Source organism: Gouania willdenowi, chromosome 3, assembly GCF_900634775.1.
Source record: "Gouania willdenowi chromosome 3, fGouWil2.1, whole genome shotgun sequence".
Taxonomy (NCBI): Eukaryota; Metazoa; Chordata; class Actinopteri; order Blenniiformes; family Gobiesocidae; genus Gouania; species Gouania willdenowi.
In genome coordinates this window covers 26,126,947-26,149,796 of record NC_041046.1, presented here as the reverse complement: position 1 = coordinate 26,149,796, position 22,850 = coordinate 26,126,947, and the positions used below count along the sequence as shown (strand labels likewise).

Here is a 22,850-nt window from a genome sequence, read left to right as displayed (position 1 = left end):
TGTCCGACATGGCAGGTCCAAAGTATTGGCGTGTTTCCATTGGCGGTATCGACTCTACATGGCTCCGCACTACTCGCTTTTGGGACCTAATACTGTTTTTCCGTAGCGTGTCCATTGAGCACCAACCTGACACGCAAAACTGCCAGACTCCACGGATTGCACTTTTTTGCTGCCATCCTCACAAGATCGCCAACAAAAATCAATGGTGGCCAAATGCTTCCTCTCTGTGCTTAGGTTGATGACGCTATGCTGCGATAATTCTCAGATCCAATCTGTGCCTACTTCACGTTTTCAGACCAGGGCTCCTTTTTTTGGAACCTCAACAAAGGAGGTACTGAAAAAAAGCAGCACCAGGTACCACAGAGGAGGTACTTTTTAGGTCAACCGGAGCGGAGACCTTGCGCACGGTTTAACCAAACCACTGTTCGTTCCCTGAGCCCCCGGCTATAAGACCAGGTTTTTGAACCTGTGATTAGCGTCTGCTGTGTGTTTGGAGGTGCTTATTTTGTTGATTTGGCCAGTGCAGCCAGGTGGTATATGAGAGTGAACTGAAGCAGTGGTCTTCAGTAGAGATAAACCGATATGGATTTTTTTAGGGTTGATGCAGATACAGATTTTTTTCCATTAGCCTTAGCTGATGACCAATACAGACTGCCGATTTTCTTGAGCCGATATTTGGAGCCAATACTACTTTTGCTCCCTCAATTTACATCATAAAAATCACACAATAATGATAACAAATGGTACAAGTCTCAATTTTTTTTAAAAAGGAACATTTATTGAAATTAACAAAGGTGAGGTAGAACGACAAGTAAAAAACATTTAACAGGACTCCTTGGGAGTTGATGTAGAACAAGAACGAGTAAAAAATATTTCTGCTCTCTTTCTGTAAATAATGTGGATGTATCGGTCTATCACTAGCCCTCAGCCTTATGGTGGAACAATTTTACATTGTTGACCTTTTTCACGGACAGATAGGGGAGTGGAGTCAAGAGTGGAGTCATGAGTAGAGCCAGGCTCGCTTTCCTACACTTTATTTTTCATCCCCTACATTTCTGTTCATAGACAAGGGTTGGTGGACGCCTTGGGGGGGTTCAAGTGAAGAGTGAAACAAACTTTCATAGCATTGTATGTATTTTTTGGGGGAAATAAAATCCTTGTCAGCTTTCGGTTGACATCTCATCACAAGTGAAGAATACAATTTCTTCATCAAAAATTATGTCTTCAAAGTGATGATTTCATAATCATTTTCACATAAAGTCCTTGTGGACATTGGAATCTTTTATTAAATCAATTTTCTTTACATTAAGCCAAAATGTCAGGAAAAGACTAATGAATGGATTCAATTCTTAGTTGGTGCAGACACATGATAGTGTAAAGGAGAGTGTGCAGACACACATAGGCTGAATAAAATGAAATATGGATATGCTTTGGTAGTTTCTGAAAACAAACGGCTTTCAAGATACATTTATAATAGTACGTGCACATTATATAATTACTGATAACTGAATGGTAAACCATTTTCACAAGTGATATAGTTTGGTTATCAAGTTATTATAGAGCCTTGTAAAGAGGTCTAAGACAATAACATGCAATGGGGGAGTATTCTAAAGTAAAGACTGTGTCCTTCTCAGAGTGAGAGAAAATGTGCTTATTTGACATTTGTTCCCCATGCTGCTGCACTGCTTGTTTGGAAAAGGGCAATGGTAGAGGTTTGATGGTGTGGCAGGTTAGAGCCACTTTATTTCACTGCCAAAGCCAAGGTCACTGCCACTGCCCTGGGGCCATCAGAACAGGGGGATGGGTCCCCAGTGGGAAATGAGCAGGAGGCTCAGCATTGGAGGAGGGGAACAAAAGGGAGGAGAATATTTTTTAAAGGGAGGGGTATTCTGCCCTAATGCACATGAAAAGGTCACAGTTTCCCAGATAAACCCCCCTTTCTATCGCCCAGCCCCTCATGACCTCTGAACCCTCTATTTCTAAGTCACTACTGAAATAGAGGGGGAAGAAAGAGTGTGGATGGAGTGAGTGGAAACACACGCACCCAGAGTCAGCAGTGACAAAAGGGGGCCTCAGCCACAGCTAGCTGAGTCGGTCAGGAGAACAAATGCTCAGGGTCACCATCCTAAAACAAGGCCACCAGAGGCTGAACATCTCCACTGCTTCTGCATATTCCCATCCACTCCAAAAGCTTAACTAACAATACACTCTGCTCAGCAATGAGAGGTACCCCAACGTACACAAACACACACAGGCTGCAGAGGGTGCTGAGGTCCAGAGGAAAACTCCTGTCTGCCCATCACTGACAGGCCTTTGTCTCCGACCTATTTAGGTTTTTTCATCCCTGCCTAAACTGAAAGAAAATAAATCCAGGGCCTAAAGCATCTGCGTGTGTGTGTACGTGCATGTGTGTGCGTGTGAAAGTTAAGGGGCCAATACCATGTCCAGCTTAACCTCCTGCATTTCTCTATTCATATTGTTTTTACACGTATAAACCAAAATGTGTGGCATAGAAAAGACAGGAAGAGGGAGTTTAGGTGTTTTTATAGGAGGATGGTGCAGATCTTGTAAAGACTTTTAACTGCTCAATCCGGCCATAAACTCTCTGTTAAGTGTAGTGAAGTGTGGTGAAGGGGGCAATGGAGAAAACCAACCAACTTCAAAAACAAACCAACACATTGTCCTGTTTCCATCCCCAGGTCTCTCTATTCATAGGAAAGTTTGTCTTTTTAACTTGTACCAAGGTAATCTGAATACCAACTTGAACATAATCATTCAAGTATGTAACAATAATTATGGGAACAAGGGGGGTAGGGTGGTGGGGTTGATCTGCCACATCCAACCTTTTGCCCAACCTCTGCTCTCTCTCTTTCCACCTTTCACCTCTTTTACTCAGGAATTCATCCCTAAAGCCCTTAAAAACTACAGAGGGAATCTTAGGCCCCCTTTTCATTTGATTGTTTGGAAATAGTTTGGGTGGTCTGGTAAAACGTGAAGACCAACGAAAACTTCAATGGGCCCAGTTTCACTATGTATTTTATTATGACTAAAGCCGAGATGTGTGTCTTGGCTGGAAATGAAAAAAAAAAAAATGCCTTGATTATGGGCGGGGCTCCTGTAGCAGTTAAGACACACCCAGTTTATACTAAAAAATCTTCAAAGAACAATCTATGCTATGCTAACTACTAGGGGTTGAACAGACTAGTCGACTTTAGTGTTGTCTCGCAAGTCTGTCTACGTAACGTCGACTAGTCGCGGTACCTGACTTTTGCCCAATATGGCGGTGCAACACAGCAAACGAGGGTCCTAGTACCCTTGCAGGCAAGGCAGCACAACATCAAGCATTTCTCCTCAAACTGCAGCTGGAAGGCAGATACTTCGACTAATATACATGCTAACGTTAGCTGTAGTGGTAACATGTCTGTGCATTAAGCAGATCTGGGAAATATCAGCAGTGGAGGACGGAGGCTCCGTTAGCGGGGGAAGACCGCTGTAGCCATCTGCAGTATCAGATTTTTTCGGGTCACAGATTTTGGCACAACACCGGCACTCGGCTTAGCTTCGGCTCTTGGTGACGTCATCAACTAGTCGACTTGACTAGTATGCACATAGTCGACCTTTAAAATGATGTAGTCATTCAACCCTCTAACTACCTACTTAATAACCACTATATATATACTCCACAATTCTCTCAATCCAACCGAGCAGAGTCGACAGATGCTAGTTTTTATAGGAGGGGGGGCCAACAGTGCCAACAGTGGTGGATTGTGACACCAAAATGTCACAAAGCACCATTCTCTCAGTAAAATGTAATTCTTGTAGCTGTGGTTCAACCCATAGAGGGCATTCACGCTTATATTTAATAACAAAAGTAATTCATTTATAATAGATCTTATTTCTGTCACAGGACTAAAATTTACACACCCAATATCACATAAAACGTTTTAAAGAATAACAGCTCGCAGATTTGGTGCCATTGAACACACGTATTGTAAGTACTAAGACAGAAATTTACATAATGTGCATGATTTCAATAAAAAAGCCTATCCATACAATAATCATTTAAAGACAACATTTAAAGGTTCTGCAAATTGCTGGTTGGATGCTATAGTGGCTCTTGTTATCGGAGCTCCATAAAAATTAGCTTTTCATAATGCCAATACACAAGGTAAACTCACAGTGAACATACTTAAAATAGACTGCAGATATTTTAAGGACTTAGGAGTGCTAAATCTTCATCACAAAAAAAGACAACCTACCCAAAGCAATACATGGAACTATAGAGAATATTCTATGAGCAGTGGTTCAAGTCTTGAAGTCATTATGACTTAAGAAAGAAACAGACTTATAACCTGACAAGCAGAGCAAGGGCATTTAGGATAAATGGTAAAATGGTTTATGGACTTGATTTTTTATAGCACTTCACTTACCACCAAAGTAGTCCCAAATCGCATTAAATATCAGGCATGTTCACTCATTCATGCTAAGATTTACCTACACACCAGTGGGACAGAGCTGCCACATGTCTACCAGTGGGAGCAATATTGGGTTCAGTGTCTTGCCTAAGGACACTTCAACACATGGACGAGTATAGCCTTGGAATAGTAGCGCAGAGCCACATAAAAAGAGAAGACAATAAAATATGTAGTGAAAAGCTTGGGATCTCTTGGTGATTTTCCATTGCTTCAAGGTCAATGAGGCATCATCTTCACAAATAATAGACTTACTCTGTCCCTTTCCCAGAGGAAAAATTGGCAGGTTTAAGCATTTTGTCAGAGTAAATGTCCCTAGGATGTCATACGGGGATTTTTTTATATATTGCTGTTTGTTCAGCTCCTGACAACAAAACACCACGAGAGGACCAGATGGCAAATTTGAGGAAGAGTTGGGGGGAAATACAATGTATTGCAAAGACAATGTCAACTGTTTTTTACTACTGATTATATATATATTTCAAGAATAAGTGGGTCTGAAAATGGATGGATGCATATATATATATATTTTTTTTTTATGTATTTTTTTTAAACCACATATTGGGTTTTTGAAAAATAAAAAAAATACGTCTTTGTGTAGTCTCCAAATCAAAACCAGATCCAGCTCAGTGTGGATATCAATGCGATGAGAGCAGAGATTTCTGTCAGCAGGTGTACAGTAATCACTGGTTTCTAGTGTAATTAAACAGCACAGATTTAGCCTGGAAGGCATTTTCTTGCTCAGTCCTTTTAGCATACCAGCAGAGAGATGGGAAGATGCTGACCACACAGTAGAAGGTAAAAAGCAAACATCAGGGTGCATACCTAACCAAAGGAATAAAAGACCCACATATACTGATGCTTTGGAAATAGCATTGCAAAAAAGGGGCATTTTTATTTCTGTAACTACAAACTGTACAATGGTAATTTTCATGTGAACTTGTTACAATTTTGCATGGATACCAAAAAAATACATACAGGCTTTTTACTTAAATGTCAGAACTATATTTCACCAAGCACTGTGACAGATAGGATGACTAGCTTAATGGCAAGTGTGCAGCGACGGGAAAGAGTGGGAGGCGAGGGCGCTGATGGAGGGCGGGGTTTGGCTCTCAGACAAAGAGAGCGCCGCAAGGAGATTTAGAGATGAAGGTTCAGCATTCGTCCAGGCAGGAGGGAATGAAAGGGGGGGGACAGAAAGGTTGGGGTGTAAATGGGAGCCACCATCGTAACAGACGCACAAGCGCTCTCATGTAGACTAATGCAAGCTCTGCATTAATTACTCCCGTTTATGTGTGTACCAAACTCATGGCAAGCCATCCACACAGCTTTAAATAAGTCGTAAGTTGTAACTTTGCATCATCTGCCACACTGAAATTGCATTTCCTCCCACATCCATGTTTTATACCTGCATCCCATGTGTTCACACAAATTAAAACTCACGAGTGTAAACTCAGTAACATTTAAGAAATTGTGCTAACCGCCCTCTCTTATCCGTTGCAGCCTTCACTGTGACAATTTCAATTTTAGCCAAACTTCATACACACGTCAAGAGACTACAGAATAAAAAGCATGTACAATGCAGTCTCTGTGCTTTTATTCTGTGTTTTCAAACTGTTTGTGCTACTGTGTGTCACATGTCGGTTTGCACTGACTATGCCTTTTCTGCGCTCTCTTCGAATCTTTTCAAGCTGTTCCTCAGGTCAACTGCTGTCTGCTGATATAAATGGGAGAGGGAGAAAAATATTCCTCACAAAGCTCCAACCCGTTCCAATTAATTGCAGACAAACGAACAAAAGCAAGTCATTTGAATTGATCCTAAAAGCTATTTTGTGATGTGTTGCCTGGTGACACGGGGGAACGGTGGGGGGAGGGGTAGCAGCCCTGGACAGGTCCACTGTACCAAGCTAGTCATTCATCCAAATGATAAAAAGCTTCCTGAACCCAAGCTAATGAGGAGGACTTTAAGATAGGGAAGAGCAGGAGAAACACAGGAGAGGGATTTATAAAGAAACTCAGCATCAAAGAGATCATATTTGGGGAGGAAAGGAACACTTCCTGGATCGACCATCGAATTAGAGGAACAACAGGGAGTCGGTCCTACAGTGGGCCCCAACTGTGAGCTCACACAAGCGGTTGTCAAGCAAATAAAAAGTGAACTTTACGGTAGGTGGTAGTGTGGAGGGTACGATGAGGCTTTTTCCACTGGGAGGGCTATAAAGAGGCTTTAGTAAGCAAACTACCCATTGCATCACAGTGGTACAAGTCAAGGCTCTGTTGTAACAGCAAATGAGTTCCAAAACACAAAGAGCACATCAACATTGACAAACACTTAAAGCAGAAAAAAACAAACAAACAACAGTCCCTTTCCACTTGATTTTATATTATTAATGCCTATGTCTCACAACTAGCCTGGAGATGGTAAAATAAGAGCTCTGATTGTTCAGCTCCCTTGAGTATACAGTTCAACACTAAGATTAAGGTCCCTTAAGACCTAATAAAGGTCTGAAACACATTAACTTAATAAATTATTATAAATTGATAACAGGGGAACACTTCTGGACCCAACCAGCACCTGCTGAAACATGAGAAGAGCCAGGGGTTGGATTGTTACCATTGAACTTTCAATCAGAAAAAAAATGTTGATGGTATCAAATAATGTTATCTAAAAAATAATTCAAATTGCTAAACCATTTTAGGGATCACTTTAGGTTTTGTAATGGCTTTAAGTAGCAATTCTTATATACACAGAATAAAGCTGGCAGTCAGTGAACCACCAAAGAAAAGACTGCTCAACACAAAGGGATCAGAAGTCAGAACATGACCTTCAGTAATTCTTCATTCCCCTCCTGATCGATATAATACAAGAAGAAAGTAGCAACTATCTGCAGAGCAAAGCTGGATCATTCAACCTTTGAGCACCAGGTCCAACATGTGCTCAGTTGTAAAAAAAGAACAAAAAACCTGTGTTTTTCCATTTACTTACAGCAAGTGAGCAGGAGATATGCACTGCTATTCAAAATCACGACCGATAATATGGCCTACGATTTCCTGTGATTGCGGAAAATGGACAGAAAAAATGGAATTCACGTTCTGAAAAGGAAAAGTTTTTTTTTCTCTCTATTTAAAATTGGGTCCACACATATTTTGGGACAATATCACACATTTACATGCTATTTTTCACCAGAAAACGGTTGATTGAATGCAGTGGTGTAGTCTATGTGATACGCAGGTAAAACCACTAAGAAAGCCCCAGAATTTTCGTATACCCACTACAAATTGCCCCATCATACGTAACTGTGTAAATAAACCGGGAGTTTGCAAATTTTCCCCATTTTTTAAAAAGTGGACAGCAGCCAGCCAGTGGGTGGAGGGAGAAAGCGACATACAGGAGACGCGAAGCATGCCTCATGGTAAGGGTGCGCGACCAAATCACAGAGATTGTAGAACCGTCTGTAGTTCATAGCTTATCTTTCGCGATGCCTTCTCTGTGTCATAAGTCTGTGGTCCATACACACATAACACATCCAAAGGTTTTTTTCTCTGTCAAATCACACCATTTGCTAATCAGGCTCATATACAGACACACCACAGAATTAATCAGAGCGCAGAAGTACGCTCTGTTAACACTCCCTCCTTCCCCCGCTCTCCCAGTGCACGGACACACAGAGTTAGTGCTGCTTCCTCTGTGCTAGTGGCTGCCTGTCAGTGGTTCAGTACAGAAGTCCGTCTGTCATCTGTTAAACTCCGTCACTTCTGAGTGTTGGAAGCACCGAGAGTCGTTTGAGGAAACAGCGCATGTATTTCTTTTTTGTAACAATTTGAACTGGCTGTGTAGCAGCTCAGCTGATTTTCTTAAAGGGACCACACCCTGACTGTAGTTAAAAAATACTTTCAGCAAGTCAGAGCTGCCCAGAAATAAGCAACAAGCATTTCAGCCTTAATGAAGGAAAAAGTCAAAAGTGGAATAAAATGTTGATATTGAGCTGCTAGTGACTAATAAAAGGGACTTTGTGGCATTTTTATCCACTGACTTTGACCCTTTATTGTTTTTTATTGTAAGACTGTATTGAAAAAAATATATTAAATTGACGAAAAATATTGAGATATGAATATTATTCCATATCACCCAGGCCTAACGTAACCAAAGCAGTAATGTTTTATCTTGTAAAGGATATTATTGTCCAAACTGTGGGAAATGAGGGGTTCAAACACTGCTTAAAGTATGATTTTATTAACATGAGTGTGTTACCTCAAAAACAAAACAAAATCACTAGACTGATATGCTGCCAGTGTTGCTAATGCTACACTACTTTAGTTAAATAGATTGTGTGAAAAAAAGAACATACCTTTTTGTTTGATGTTAATTGTACTTGGAACCAGTTTGATAAATTGCTTACATACATTTTTAAAAATGTTTGAAAAGTACCCTGATTTTACCCCCGTTTTCCATTTAGGGCGATGATTATAAGTAGGTGAATTGGTTTGTTTACTAGTAAATAACTTGAAAATAGTCTAAATCATCTGAATGAAAAAATACTGATAAAATTGTAATTGTGATTTTACAAAGAAAAAAAATATTCCATATGGCCCACCCCTACCTCATGGCAAAGAAAAGTGTTGATTTTTGGCCCAGAAAATGAAATGAAAACAAGCCACACTTTTTGATTGTTTTCAAAAGCGCCCTTCGGCCTCAGAGGCTCCCGCTGAAGGAGCCAATAAAGCCACGTGTGTGCGTGTGGATGTGGATATATTAGAATTAGAAATGCTTTTGCAACAGTATTTCTTTCTAAATGTGAATTCTTAGCCAGCCCTGTGGACCGAAAGTCAGGCTATGGAATTTAAAAACAGGCATCCTTGGTTAGAATGAAAGGACAGAAAGTTATGTAAATACCAGTCAACATGCAAAACTGCAGAACTATGAATCCTGCCAGATGTGTTAATAAAAGTCTAGCATACTGTATGTTTGTAGGTGAAGGAGGTAATTTAATATGTATTATACAAGTTATCACTAATGAAGTGATGTAGATGTTAAGAATAGCGTCCAAATATGTGGTATTTAAGTTGTAGCTTTAAAAGTGCAAAGAATGCAATGTTACTTTGAAAAAACTAATGTTATACAATTTTAACCATGTTTTAATGTACTTTCAGATTGTGGAGTGTGCAGGGCCGTCAAAGCAATTGGTGTCTTGACAGAAAAACGAGTGTCCATATTAGAGTGGGTTTCATTCAAGATCCAATCATTGAATGAAAACGTGGAAACCGCCTTTCTTGGCATTAAATGTCTTGTTTGCTTTGAATTGTGATGAATAAAGTTTTAAATGTCTGTGTGTTTACATTGTAGCTCTGCCTCTGTTTCCATTTTATGTGTTTGTACATGCGTAGTCAGTCCCCAAGATGACAACGATTTACGTAAAAAGGCAGCTCTCTACGCTGCCTTTGGACGTAACTGCGCTATGCTAAATGCTAGACGTAAGTTCACAGTGCATTAGTGAATTGATCCAGCGTGGCTGCTGCTGCTGTGTTTTCTAGCCAAAAGCGGGATAACACTTCAGGCAGGATGACAACGCTACCGACGATTGAGAAACTTCCTTTTGAGGAAAAACGACAGCTTTTAAAAGATGGGAGACCAACACCTGAGCTACCAGACCTTCAGCAAAGGTAAGGTCAGAAAATTGTTCTTATTTTCCACAGTGAATGGTACAAAATAAAGGATTGGCTTCGTGGATGCGCCTCACTGAGGCTGTTCCGAGTTGTTGTTCCAACACAAACAACGGATGCGCTGCCGTGTCATGATATATCTTGTTGGGAGAGTATGGAGGCTATATTGAATAATTGTTTATGCTTCTTTAATGGTGTTTTACGATGTTGATTTTGTTTGATTCACACTTGCCAGCAGAAACATATGGAATTGTCATTGGTGTCGACATTGATGGTCTTGAAATGCAACACCCTTGTATCACAATATAAGTGTTTTATATCAGTTGATATTGATAATTATAGATTTGTTCTTTTTAACCTAATCAAAATAAGGACCAGAAGATTATTATATTATAAGCTTTAATAATTAAAAAGAGGTCAACAAAACTATGGAAAAAAAACTACAAAACCTCACTTAAAAAAAATAAGCTGCTCAAGGTACAAATATACACATTAAATAAACGCTTAATCAAACAAAATGTGCAACACATTTTGTAAATTATAAATCAGTGCACACCTGAGGTAGAACTAACATCGCTGACATGAAATGAACAGCAGGATATGAAATTAAGAACATATTATTGTCAGTCACTTCTGGTTAGTTGTGGTTACATTAATAAGTAAGTAAGTAAGTAATTTATTTTTTAAAGCGCTTTTTGCAAATAAAATCACAAAGTGCAGTGGAGAAATTAATACAACAGGTGCAACATCATAAAAGAATAATAAAACATAGGTGCATTTACATCATGTACATAATAATGTCATAAAAAGAAAACAAAAACACTTCTTCTAGTACTAGATGGCAGCGCCTGCGGCCAATAAAACTTGAAGCACTTGTTGCACTTGCTAAGAGTTTTTCGCCGACTCTAAATTCTTGTTGTATCAGTTGACTCTATGGATGATGATGAAACAGAAACAAACAGAAAAGTGTAACCTGATGTGGACGGTAAGTGGAAATGAGAAAACCCTGAAACAAAAATTTGGAAATTTGGAAAGGAACTTAAAGCAAGATTATTTTGAGAGGATATACATTTATATGAGGTTGCTCAGTCAAATTTCCTTCCAACAGAACAAAAAAATGAGCCACAACCAATGATTTGATCTGACCTTCAGAAAGGCCTTAAGAGGTTGCACTGAGCTGGAGTGACTTTTGCAGTTAGCCTGCGAAACGTTTACCGCTTCTACCCCACTGAGTGGAAAAGCTGTATTGGCAACAAGAGCACAGCAGTATCCTGTCCACACAGAGCCTGAAAATCAACAGGCTTCTGCAAGCTTTTGTCCATTACAGAATACACATTACAGTTTAACTCAGCATAGTGTGCAACAGCACAGGGCAAGAGAGCGTCTATAATGTAACTTTGATTTCATGCAAGATGAGACATTCCCTGTGTAAGATAATGAATTTAGATTATCTCACCATGATGTGATTTAAAAACAAAAAGAAAAGATAAATGAAAGCTCCTAAAATGCTTGGAACTTGCCGTATTCAAATGACTTTGAAATAAATGAGGCAGCAGTCCTGCCACAAAACTAATGTCCTAATGCCTGAGCATGTGAGCGTGTTGCTGGGCTCCTTCAAGCTCCTACAAAGCAGCCTGCAGACTCTCAGCATGAGCACTTGTTAAAGCTGAATATAAAAGCCTCAAATGTCTAAGTAGCGCTGAAGATGAGCATCAGAAAGTTCATTACAGGAGAATTATACGACAATATTCAAACGACTCAGCAGCTGGGAATGAATTAAGTAACATTTATATGCAGAACATGGATAACACATGAAGCTACATAAGCTTAAATGTAATTAAATAGAGCTATATATCAATGCCAGTGCTTATAATACTTTAACAAAAAAAAAGCCACATCACAACTTCATCAAATTACATTATATGTTGGTGCTTGTGCCTGTCATCCTGTCACTATTGGATTTTTAAGACATCAATCAGGAAAAAAAAAACAATTATCTCGTTTTTCTCAAATGAGAGCCAGATAAGAATTCAGAATAAAAAGAGTGCATCTGTTTTAACACTAACATGTACTTATTTTATATTAGCAGAAACTGCAACAATGTCGCTTGCAAATTCTTTACTAATTTCATGAAAAACAAGTTCTGATGAACTTGCCGGGCCCACAGAACTTTTCCGCGCCGAATAACACGTACCACATTACTGAGAATTCAGTGAAATGACTCGTTTCCACCGAGTAAAACAAATGAAATTGTGCAACATAAAATGTTTATCTACGTTGAATTGCCTTTGAAACAACATATCACACAACTATGTTCGGCTAAATTTAGAAATTACCTGAAAAGGGGGTGGGGTCACTTTTCTACTAAATAAGCTAGTTTTTGCCCAATAAACATCACTTGTTTCCTTTTTCCCCTACATTGTGCCTCTTTTTGTTCCACATTTTTTGCCCTTTTTCACTATTGTTTGCCACATTTCGCCCATTTAAGATAACTTTTGCCAATAAATACCACCTGGCTCCTCTTTATTTACCCATTTTTGGCCATTCTTGACTGCTTTTGGACCATTTTAGTCAAATTTCACTCTTTTCTTGCCACGTTTTTCCCACTTGTGGACCATTTATGCCTACCATGTTTGCCTCCACTTGCTTGTCAAAAAAAAAAAACCCAGACCAGAAAGGGCCCACTTCGGGCCAACGGCTCACCGGGACAATGCCCAGCATGCCAGAAGGCCAGTCCATCCCTGAACCTGCCATGTAGTGACATCAAGAGCAAGTGAACTCCCTTTTACCTCATTAATATGTATCGTTAAAAAAGAAGCCCTTGAAATAGGTGACGAAAGAAAATCTGTAAGACTTACTGGCTGCCTGAATCCGGGCCTTACGGCTGACCACCAGCCCAAAGGAGTTCTGGGCCACACACTCATAGTCGCCCTCGTCAGATGAGCCGTCATTCTTGGTCTTCTTGAAATAAGCGATCAGGAGTGAGCCGTTGAAGAAGGTGGTGTGATGCTGGTCCTGATTCAGCAGAAGGCCATTGTGTCTCCACTGGATGGAAACTGGTGGGACGCCATTTACCTGGCAGTGAAGCATGAGGGGCTGCTCCTGCACAGCAATGATGTCACTGGGCTCCAGTCTGAAGGAGAGCTCAGATTCACACAACACGCCTGAGGAGACACATGCAAACAAACATCAAATTAGTAGTTTAAAATTACTATCCTGTTAAACGAAGTGAGTTTTTACTTTAAAGTTGAAGTCTTGAGGTGTTAACTTAACAAACTACAGTGGCTAAACAAACACAGAATTAAAAAAAAATGTTATTCCAACATTATTGACATTCAGAGGTAGAAGATACTGTAGGTGGTTGGATGGACACGGATGGATGAGTAAATACTTAGAGGAGCCTTCATTGCTTTACAAGTGCCTCAAGACAGAGTCACAATTTATGTCCAGCCAAAGACTTGTCCAATATTCCCATCATCTCTCTCCAGTGGTATAAATTATCCCAGCATAGCTCCATAACAATCATTGTATGAATATTTAACTGCACCACAGTGTGGGCTCCCAGCCTTTCCCAGACATCAATCAATCAGATGGTATTCACATAACCTCTTTTATGCAAATACAGTCCTATAGCAAAGGCCTTTATACAATAGCAAACATACGTCTCCCTTCTTTCTTGCGACACAAAGAAATAAATAATGACTTGGTGAACAAAAGACCCATTGGAAATAGGGAGTGAAGAACGAATGAAAGATTTGTCTCAGACCTTATTAATTTGGGAATGGGGAAACAACAGGCAGAATTTTAATATTGTTAAATTACTTAGTGTTGTACGGTATTAAACACAATCAATGAATGTAGAAAAAACTACAATCAGAGAATGATCACAATACCTTGTGTTCAAAAGCTATTTAGATCACCAATTAGGCATTATATATTTTCAAAGTGCTGTTTTATCATTTATTATAGAATCAATGTTATTGAATGTCACTTTGTCAAAATGCCTTTTTTTCTTTAATTGGCAGAACCAATTAAAGATGTCCTGATTCAATATTGATATCGGATAATTGTAGAACATTCTAACCCATTGGTTAATAATAAATGGGTCAGTTTCACCTCATACCTACTGTTGTTCTTTGTTTGAGTACAGTAATATCACTTGTTCTTTCTCACATTCTACACTACAAAATAAATAAGTAATGAAATTATGTATGATCTGTGCTTATATCATATCAGATCCAAATCGGTATCGGTCAATTAGTACCAAGGCGGCGATATTTTTATCATATCGGAAGTGAAAATGTTATATTGGGACACCCCAGAACTAATGTTATTGTGAAGTTTAGAACAACCTTTGGTTCAAATTTGTGCAAATTTAGAACGCAAGGCTGCTTAATAATTGCCTGAGTCAACTTCTAAAGCTGATGTGGAAGAGACATAAGGTGAGGTGTTGGAGGATGTACGAGGAGCAAGTGGTGATTAATGCAACTGAACAGGAGAATGAGATCAGCTCAGTGTTAAATTTAACACCAAATTTTCATTTAGTTTTTATATTGGATGGTGTTAATGTTTGTAAATACACACAGACCACATGATTCCATGAGTTTTAATTAGATTTCATCCCATGTGGCGAAATTACAGTTTTGTTTTCATTAGTCAATGAAAAAATATCAATATAGTCATACCACATTAGTCATATAGTCTTGTTATGGTCATTTAAAAAAATGTAGTCGACCAAAACTATGGCTGAAATCTTTAGTCAGTGATAGCATTAATGAACACTGATAGCAATAGTGATGGAGAACACAGCTGATGTCACAGGAGACTTTGTAAAAGGATGTCTTTGGTCTCTAGTTTATTACCATTTTAGACGCCTATTCTATTTGTAGCATTGTTGCATCACAGTAAGAAGATCCTGGGTTGGGTTTCTACATCCTCGTCCCTGATGTGCATGAGTTAGGTACGAGTAACAGAGCAAATGCTTTTAAAACTTGATCCACTCAGTCAGATCAGATTCATAAACTTCTCATTTGATGTCAATGTCAATGTTAAGAAATTGGTCTGACTATCTAAATTGTAATATTGTAACTTCAAAATTAAAGAAAAAAAACTTATTTACATACAGTAGTTGCCCTTTTTTTGGCACATTTTCATTGATTTGAAAAATGTACTGACCCTGTCAATGAAGCAGTTTTTTTTTTTTTCAACATAATGGGTCAAAAATTGCTCAGGTAGTAGAGGGGTCATACTATGAACGAAAGATTGGGGGTTTGATCCCATATATGTCTTTGGGCAAGACACTGAACCCTAAGCTGCTCCCAATGGTGGACTAGACACTAGCCCCTTGCATGGCAGCTTTGTCCCATTGGTGTGTGAATGGGTTAATGAGCTGATGCTTCAGTCCATCCACTCTTTTCATTATATCCATGTCTTCTAAGGCTCTTTTTAAATAAATAGTCTCGACTCCAGCCAGGGGCGGCCAGCTTGGATTATGTCGTCACCAGCGTGTCATCGCGAGAAGTGGAGCATGCGCACAACGACCGGAATTAGGTGTTTACAATTCATTAAAGCGGAATTGAGGGTTTACAACATCTTGGAATTATTTAATTTGCAATTAAATTCAGAATGAACTAGCCACCTAATTCAGACTTAAATTTAATTCGGAATTACATTTGTATTTGGAGTTAAGTGTTTACAAGGTCAGTTTAAAGAGGAATTAACTTTTATTCTGAATTAAAGGGGAATTAATGCTCCCATGTAAACGTGGCCATTGTTAAGTGCTTTGGGACTATATAAAGCTCTATATAAATCCATTTACCAGTTTTCAAAAAAGTTCAAACTTTTGACTGTACTTCAAAACTCATAAAAAATAACATGCTTTTAGAAGAGTAGTTATAAACCAATAATAATAGGGGAGAAAAATCCTGTTGAAATTTTTGTGCCCCCCACACTCCTGTTATGACATCACAACACACCCCAGTTTGAAAAACACTGACTTATACAAACAGAAAAAGGGATACCTTTGAGTAACTTTAGCTGCTCATAAATTTATACGAGCTTTCACCAAAATACCTCAACACTGCTCACACTAGATCTACTATGACCACATGTGTACACATACAGTTTGGGATCAGCCTTGTGATCACAGTGATCTCTGTTCTCTTCTCTTTCAGGCATGAGGACAAATTGACATTTGCAGTAATTGGTTGTATTTATTTGGACTGATGCTCTTTCCTTCTATAACTAAGTGAGAGGAGTTCTGATGTTTAACATTTGTGGTGTCTGGGTGTGCAGAGGGAGGATTGGGAGAACAATAAATAAAGGATGTAAACAGCCCGACCTGACTTGGTAAGATAAAAGAGGAGCTTAGAGAGCTTTCTAGGTATCATGTTTCAGCGGCTGATGGACTAAGCACTACCAGTCCCTGCCCCAGACTCTGGAATCTGGTGGGAGGGGGTAAGAGAGGCAGCAAAAGGGGGCAGAACACAGGGGTCAAAGCAGAGTACCTTTGGCTTCATCCCTCAAATTCCACAAGGGAAATACTTCCCCTTAAAAGCAGACCGTGAATTTGCTGACAGACGATTGCATAAAGATTCCATATAAACTGTGATGCAAAGAAATGCTCTCTTCTATTTCTTCACACTGGGTCTTCTCCTTGGTTCCCCCGTTCCTCTTTTCACACTGAAGGAACACATGAGTAAAATGGCCCTGGGACCAAAAAGACACCAGTGCTACCACTTATGAAAAACCAGGGGGGGTGTAGTAGAGGAAATATTTAACCCTTAGTTGGCAGGCAGTCACCCTTCTGCCTGAGTTCATTCCACCCACAATGATGCTGAGCACAGAACAACAAAGAAAGATAATTCAGAGTTTAATGTTTTGTTGCACAAGAACTTTTATCATAGTTTGAAAAAAAGCCTCCTACTATTTATTTATATTACGTGCCTTTAAAATCATTTTTTTTATATTCAAGTCTCCAACCTATAAATGTAATACATGTTTTTAAGGTCATGTTAAAGTGGTGATTCTTTAATTAGTTGATTTAAAAATAAAATGCAAATAGCGCGCTTATGCATTGTGTTGAACAACCGTAGTCAGAAGTTTTTGAAACAGTTTGCAATGTTAAAATGATAGCGTTACATCCACAGCAGGGTTGTTCAGTCAGAACAAGCTTATGATAAAATATTGGATAAAATAGTTTTGGGGTGTTAAAGGTATTGTGGAAGATGTTATTTTGGCTTCAAATTCTGGGTGGATCATCAAGACTATTGGTCCTCCTAATTGTCAATCATTCTGGTGATATGTTTACGTAAGGCCGTCGTACGTGCTCGTCCCGAGCTAGTTTTTGCTTTCTGTGGATGCGCACTTTTCACTTACTTGGTGGCGAGTCTGACATAGTGGGAAAAGTGCAAAACTTCATTTGGAAAGTAAGCTTGTATGAGCGATGCCGACCCCAACTTGTAAATAGAGCTGTGCACGAGAAAAACTGGGCTCGTGCACGCTCTTTCTCTCTCTCTTGCACACATTTAATAGGCGTTCCCTTTTGAAGCAGGTAGAGTGTTGCGCATGTGCAATTCTTCAAAAAGCGGAGAAGGCGTTTTTTTTTCTAAACTTCTGGAAAATCCTCCTCCAAACCTTTAAGCCTAAATGATTGGAATGCCCAGTCTATCACAGATCCAACACACTGATACAGAAATGTATTGAAACACTCTTATGTTTCACTTTAAATGCACAGTGCAAGAGAACACATGTGGTTATTAAATTGTGCAAACAACAGGATGATAACAGCTGAGTGGGCATGTATTACTGACATAAAACTCTGACTTTGATTTGTTTTTTTGGGTGTGTTTGATTATATAAATCTTTAAAAAGCTTCCATTTTCACGATGTTGTTTGTACGTCAGTCAATTGTTAGTTTAAGGAATATATCAGCTCATAATGTGTTCACCTAAATACAGACTAAAATTCTTGAAAAAAACATCAAACAAAAAAAACTACATTTTTTGACATAACAGAAACACCTTTAACATCAAAGTACTTCTAACATTAGTGACGATGATGAAAATTATTTACTTCTTTGGTCTAAGACGATGGAAGGTTTCAAGCAACAGTGGAAGAAAGGTCAGGATGTATGTGTTTGAACACAGCTTGGCAAAATACAAAGGAGAAATCACGAAGAAATAGGTGATAAAAGGACAAGGGAAAACAGGTTAGATGTGAATTCTTTTCATGTGTTTAAAGGAAAGGTCATCTGTAAACGCTGAACATCCAGAGCAGTGCAGGGGAAAGAGGAAATGATAGCACAGCTGTGAAAATCCACAGAAACACATGTTGAGAGTTATGAATCTGCACAGGCCTGCACACCAGCAGGATTACTGTGTAATACTGGAGACAAGTGTCTGCCAAGTCAAGCTCACGCTCTGGTTTAGCAACTATTGGCAGATACGTGACACGGGTACAGGGGTTTATAAGTCTGGATGGCACACCAGCTACTGATGGACAGATGTGGTTAGGCACACCAGCCACTGACTGAGCTACTGTAAGTGACTATGGGACAGACTGCGTGCGTTTTTACACAGTGAGCTGATAGAAATACTGACATGACTGCTGTGCACCGTTAAGTATAGTAACAATACATTTTCACGCATAACTTTTAGGGCCAATATCAGCTGATTGCCAATAATATCGGTTGATATATGAAATAAGAATTCACCTACACATCAGATGTGATTTTTATTTGATTCCAAATGGGATTATTACATTTTTTTATTGTACTTTTTTAAACTTTACATCATTGATATGTTATTTTGTTATGAGAGCATCCAATAATGGAAATAAATCAAAATTAAATATCTATAATGTGATTGCACATATTCATGGTAGTGTGAACATAACTAATGCAGTAATACTTCTGTGAGATTTGTACAATTTACAATGATTCTTAATATGTATATATATATATATATATATATATATATATATAATCATACCAAGAAAATATGTAATTGTGACATCTCTACTGTACTGTAAATAATAAATGCATTTATCCCAGTGTTGTAATTTTGTAGTTACAGGCAGCTTATAATGCAAAACGCACAGCACAGTAGGGCTGGGTGATATATCGAGATTTAAGATATATCATGTTTTCTATTGGAGATATAGAAAATTACAATATTGTCTATATCTTTATACTGTATGTATATATAAAGCTTATTTTGTTTTAAAACACTTGTTTAAGGAGTCGCTGCTTTCACTACTTCTCAGAACAGCATTAAAAGCAGAGTTCGATGGATTTCTGAGGGCGTCCTAACTCGGATCTTTCCATAAACAAGCCACACTACAGAACTCACTCACACGTGCTGTCCTTTATGGGAGAAAAAGTCAAAAGTGACACATATTGTGCACCTGTTTGTTAATAAATGTGCCTGTGTGGCATTTTGACCCTGAATTGTCATCCTGAAAATATTGAGATTTATATCTTATATATCGCCATTTTGAGAAAAAAATATTGAGATATGAGTTATTGTCCATATCGCCCAGCTCTACAGCACAGTGCCACAAATTTTCCAAGCTTAAAGGGCCCATGTTAAGCTAAATCAACTTTCCTGTGTTTTAAACATGATAAAAGTGCTATTAGGGCTTCATACACATGCCCAAAGTGTTTTTTCACTGATTCCCTGTGATTTCCTCCTTTTTTACTGCAGGGTGAGCACAAACACCACGCTCCAATTTGATGACGCGTTCCCACTTTGATGACAAATTTGACGCGGCACTGAGCTGGAGAAGCCGCGCCTCCGGGAAGCTCTCTGCCGTGATTGACATGTAAACAGACACACCTACAAACGTCAGCATTTCAGCGTCCTTCGTACAGTATATATTTTCTACAATCTATGTATGTACCGGTGAACGCCCCGCCCCCACGCTCTGTCTCCTGTTAATAAAGCAGCATGAGCTCGGCTACGGAGTGGGTGGGAGAAGGGTGGGCCGTCCTCTGGCCCTACGTCACCGTGCTGGGAGGAGGAAGTCTGTCCCATCTATAGACACGCCCACTCATGAATATGCATAAGTAGGCCGCAAATCAGCCTGTTTGTGTAGAGTTGCTCAGAAAGTGACTTTTCAGAGGCTAAAACTCTGGAAAACATTGAGTTTGGGAAAATAAACCTCAAACACTATGTTTTTGGGGTTCTTAGAACAAATGGAGATTAGTGAAAAATAGCATGACATGGGACCTTTAAAAAAATGAATACATCAGTTACATATTATAGCCCGAGTGATTAATCGACCAGGCTATTGACAGATGTCCATCATTCTGTAATACTTAAAATCGGCCACGCTGATTAGTCTGTCAGGCTCTACTTTACATACATACATACATGAAGTTAGTTTTATGCATGCCTGAGAAGCAGTACAAAGCTACTGTGCAGAAAGTCTATATGAATCCATGTATATTCTCGTCTTACTCTCAGCATCCATCTGGTGCATCTTCTCACTTTCAGTGAGCACAGCCCATCTTATCAAATAGATGAATTTGCAGTGACAGGTGTCTCCTGGTTTTTTTTATTTTTGATGTTGATTAAAGTGGTGCATCATCGAGGATTTATCTTCTATTGATTGCACTGGACTGTAAATGGCGAGCTCGAGAAACACAATCACTTCAAAGCAAAGGACCAAAGCCGAGCACATTTGTTCCACGTGAGTGACAGGCATCAAACAGGAAATAGGCTTAAATATAGACTTAAAAGCGCATCAGTGGTCCACCAGCACCACAGAGAAATGTGTATCTGCTTGACTGAAACAACAGCTTGTTCACACTTTTAAATAAACATTCAATGAAAACAGCTAAGTCATTTTCATCTTTCAAAGCCAATAATGTGTGGGAAGAAAAAAATATTTATGCTACTTCCAGTGGGAAGCCTGTGTATGCAGCAATAGATGCCTTCCTTTCTATGTGGTTCTGTTTGATTAATAATTAATCAATACTCTTTGTAGCTACATTCATGCTCATTAATGAGTGTGCAGTTTCAACCGTTCTGCTCAGCATTCATTTTTGTTACTGTATAGGTTTTGTGTTGAAGGTTCAGTTCAATAGTGGTGTTTACATCATTCAGAACAACACAGAAACAGGCTGAAATGTGACTGCCAGCTGTTGCACACGCAGCTCTTATTCACCCACTGTCAATGCACTGCACCGTGCACGCTCGCTCACAACATCAGCCCTGTTACATTTAATGTTTATTCAAGTGGTGACGACCCAGAACACATTGGATGTAAAATACTGAGTTTTAAGAATCAAACATAAAAGTATCCAGCATGTAAAAAATTCAGAAAGTATGAAAGACCTTTTATGATAAAATTTGAAGTACCCTTTGATGGACTAAAATGATATTACCAAGAGATCTTTTGAATGATATGCAATTTTCTTTAGAATTCTGACAGCATGAATGAAGCGATACAGAGAATAATCTCATTTTTTTTTTTAATCAGCATTGCTTTAAGTGTGATGAAAGGCACTTTAATCCAAGTTGAATTTCATCTGAGCGGGGGCAGGAACTTTAATCTACTTTTAGCCATCAGTGGAATGTGGACATTTGAAATTAATTTATCACAATGTTCTGTTGTCTCCAACATGTCATTGAGTGCTGGTCTTGATTCCAGTAAGGCTTCCTATAGTAACCTTAAAAATAATTGTTCTAGCATAGAAAATGTAGATGTTGTGCATTAGTGGGGAAGAATTGCATCCACATTGGAGGTCACCAGATAAGAAATGAAAGCAACTGGAGCAGCTCTTTCCTTGAATTTGCACTTTCTTTATTTGTTGTGCAGTGACTTTTTACAGGCGGGAAGTACTTGAGCAGCATTTAGACCAGTGGTTCTCAAACTTTTTTGGCTCGAGTACCCCCCCTTCCTCTCTCTGAATCCAAGTACCCCCTTCTTCCAACTACATTTTGTTCAGATTACTGTGAAAAAAACCTACTATAGAGCATAATTATGGAGTGAATGAGGGATAAAACACATTTTAAATAATATGATTTTGTAAATAAGTTGAATGAAACGGAATCAAATGCCTCCTAAATAGAATTATTCGTCAATTAATGGCACCAAGGAGTACACTACCCCCATTTGAGAAACAATGATTTAGAGCAGTGTAAAGATAACAGGATATAAGCAGCCTGCTGTACACGTGGTTACAGTGTTGTACTACCACGGTGCTGCTGCTGGGACACCCGAGCACCCCAGAGCGCACCAGCAACTCCAGCGCAGGAGTTTGGAACGCTCCACGCGCACCGCGCTGTCCTAACAGAACTTTCTGCTCCTGTATATGGCATTATTGCACGTTGAACAATAGACTGCTGCCACACTAATGGGACACTACAGAAAGGACCAACAATGTAATGGTCCTACATGAAGCAGCGTGCACCCAGCAAAGGCGATGCTCTGCAACAACCTGCAGCTTTATCCCGTCTCATCTACAGTACTGCGCTTTAATGTGCCACTTACCGATCAATGCGTTCAGGAGGATTCCCAAAACACACGGGACAAGGCGGGGGCCTCCCGGGGATTCCATTTATAAAAACAAAACAAAAACAAAAACACTGAGAATATAAATCCACACGCTGCGAGGGTAGAAGAAGCAAAGGTGAGGTGAAAAGGCGTCAATCAAAGGAAATGCAGTACGGATATCCTCAGTCACGGGTACGACATGTCGGTGCGCTTTAT

The 22,850-nt window shown here is 39.2% G+C and overlaps 1 protein-coding gene across 1 annotated transcript in view; it reads right to left on the bottom strand.

The window, feature by feature from the left end:
• Window positions 1-22,850, bottom strand: part of igdcc3 (immunoglobulin superfamily, DCC subclass, member 3) — a 74,883-nt gene extending 52,033 nt beyond the window's left edge. The window contains exons 1-2 of the mRNA XM_028440734.1: window positions 22,632-22,850; window positions 12,992-13,297 (exon numbers count right to left, since the gene is read on the bottom strand). Coding sequence (XP_028296535.1) covers window positions 12,992-13,297; window positions 22,632-22,698 — 373 coding nt within the window. The 5' untranslated portion in view covers window positions 22,699-22,850. The remainder of the gene's footprint in view (window positions 1-12,991; window positions 13,298-22,631) is intronic.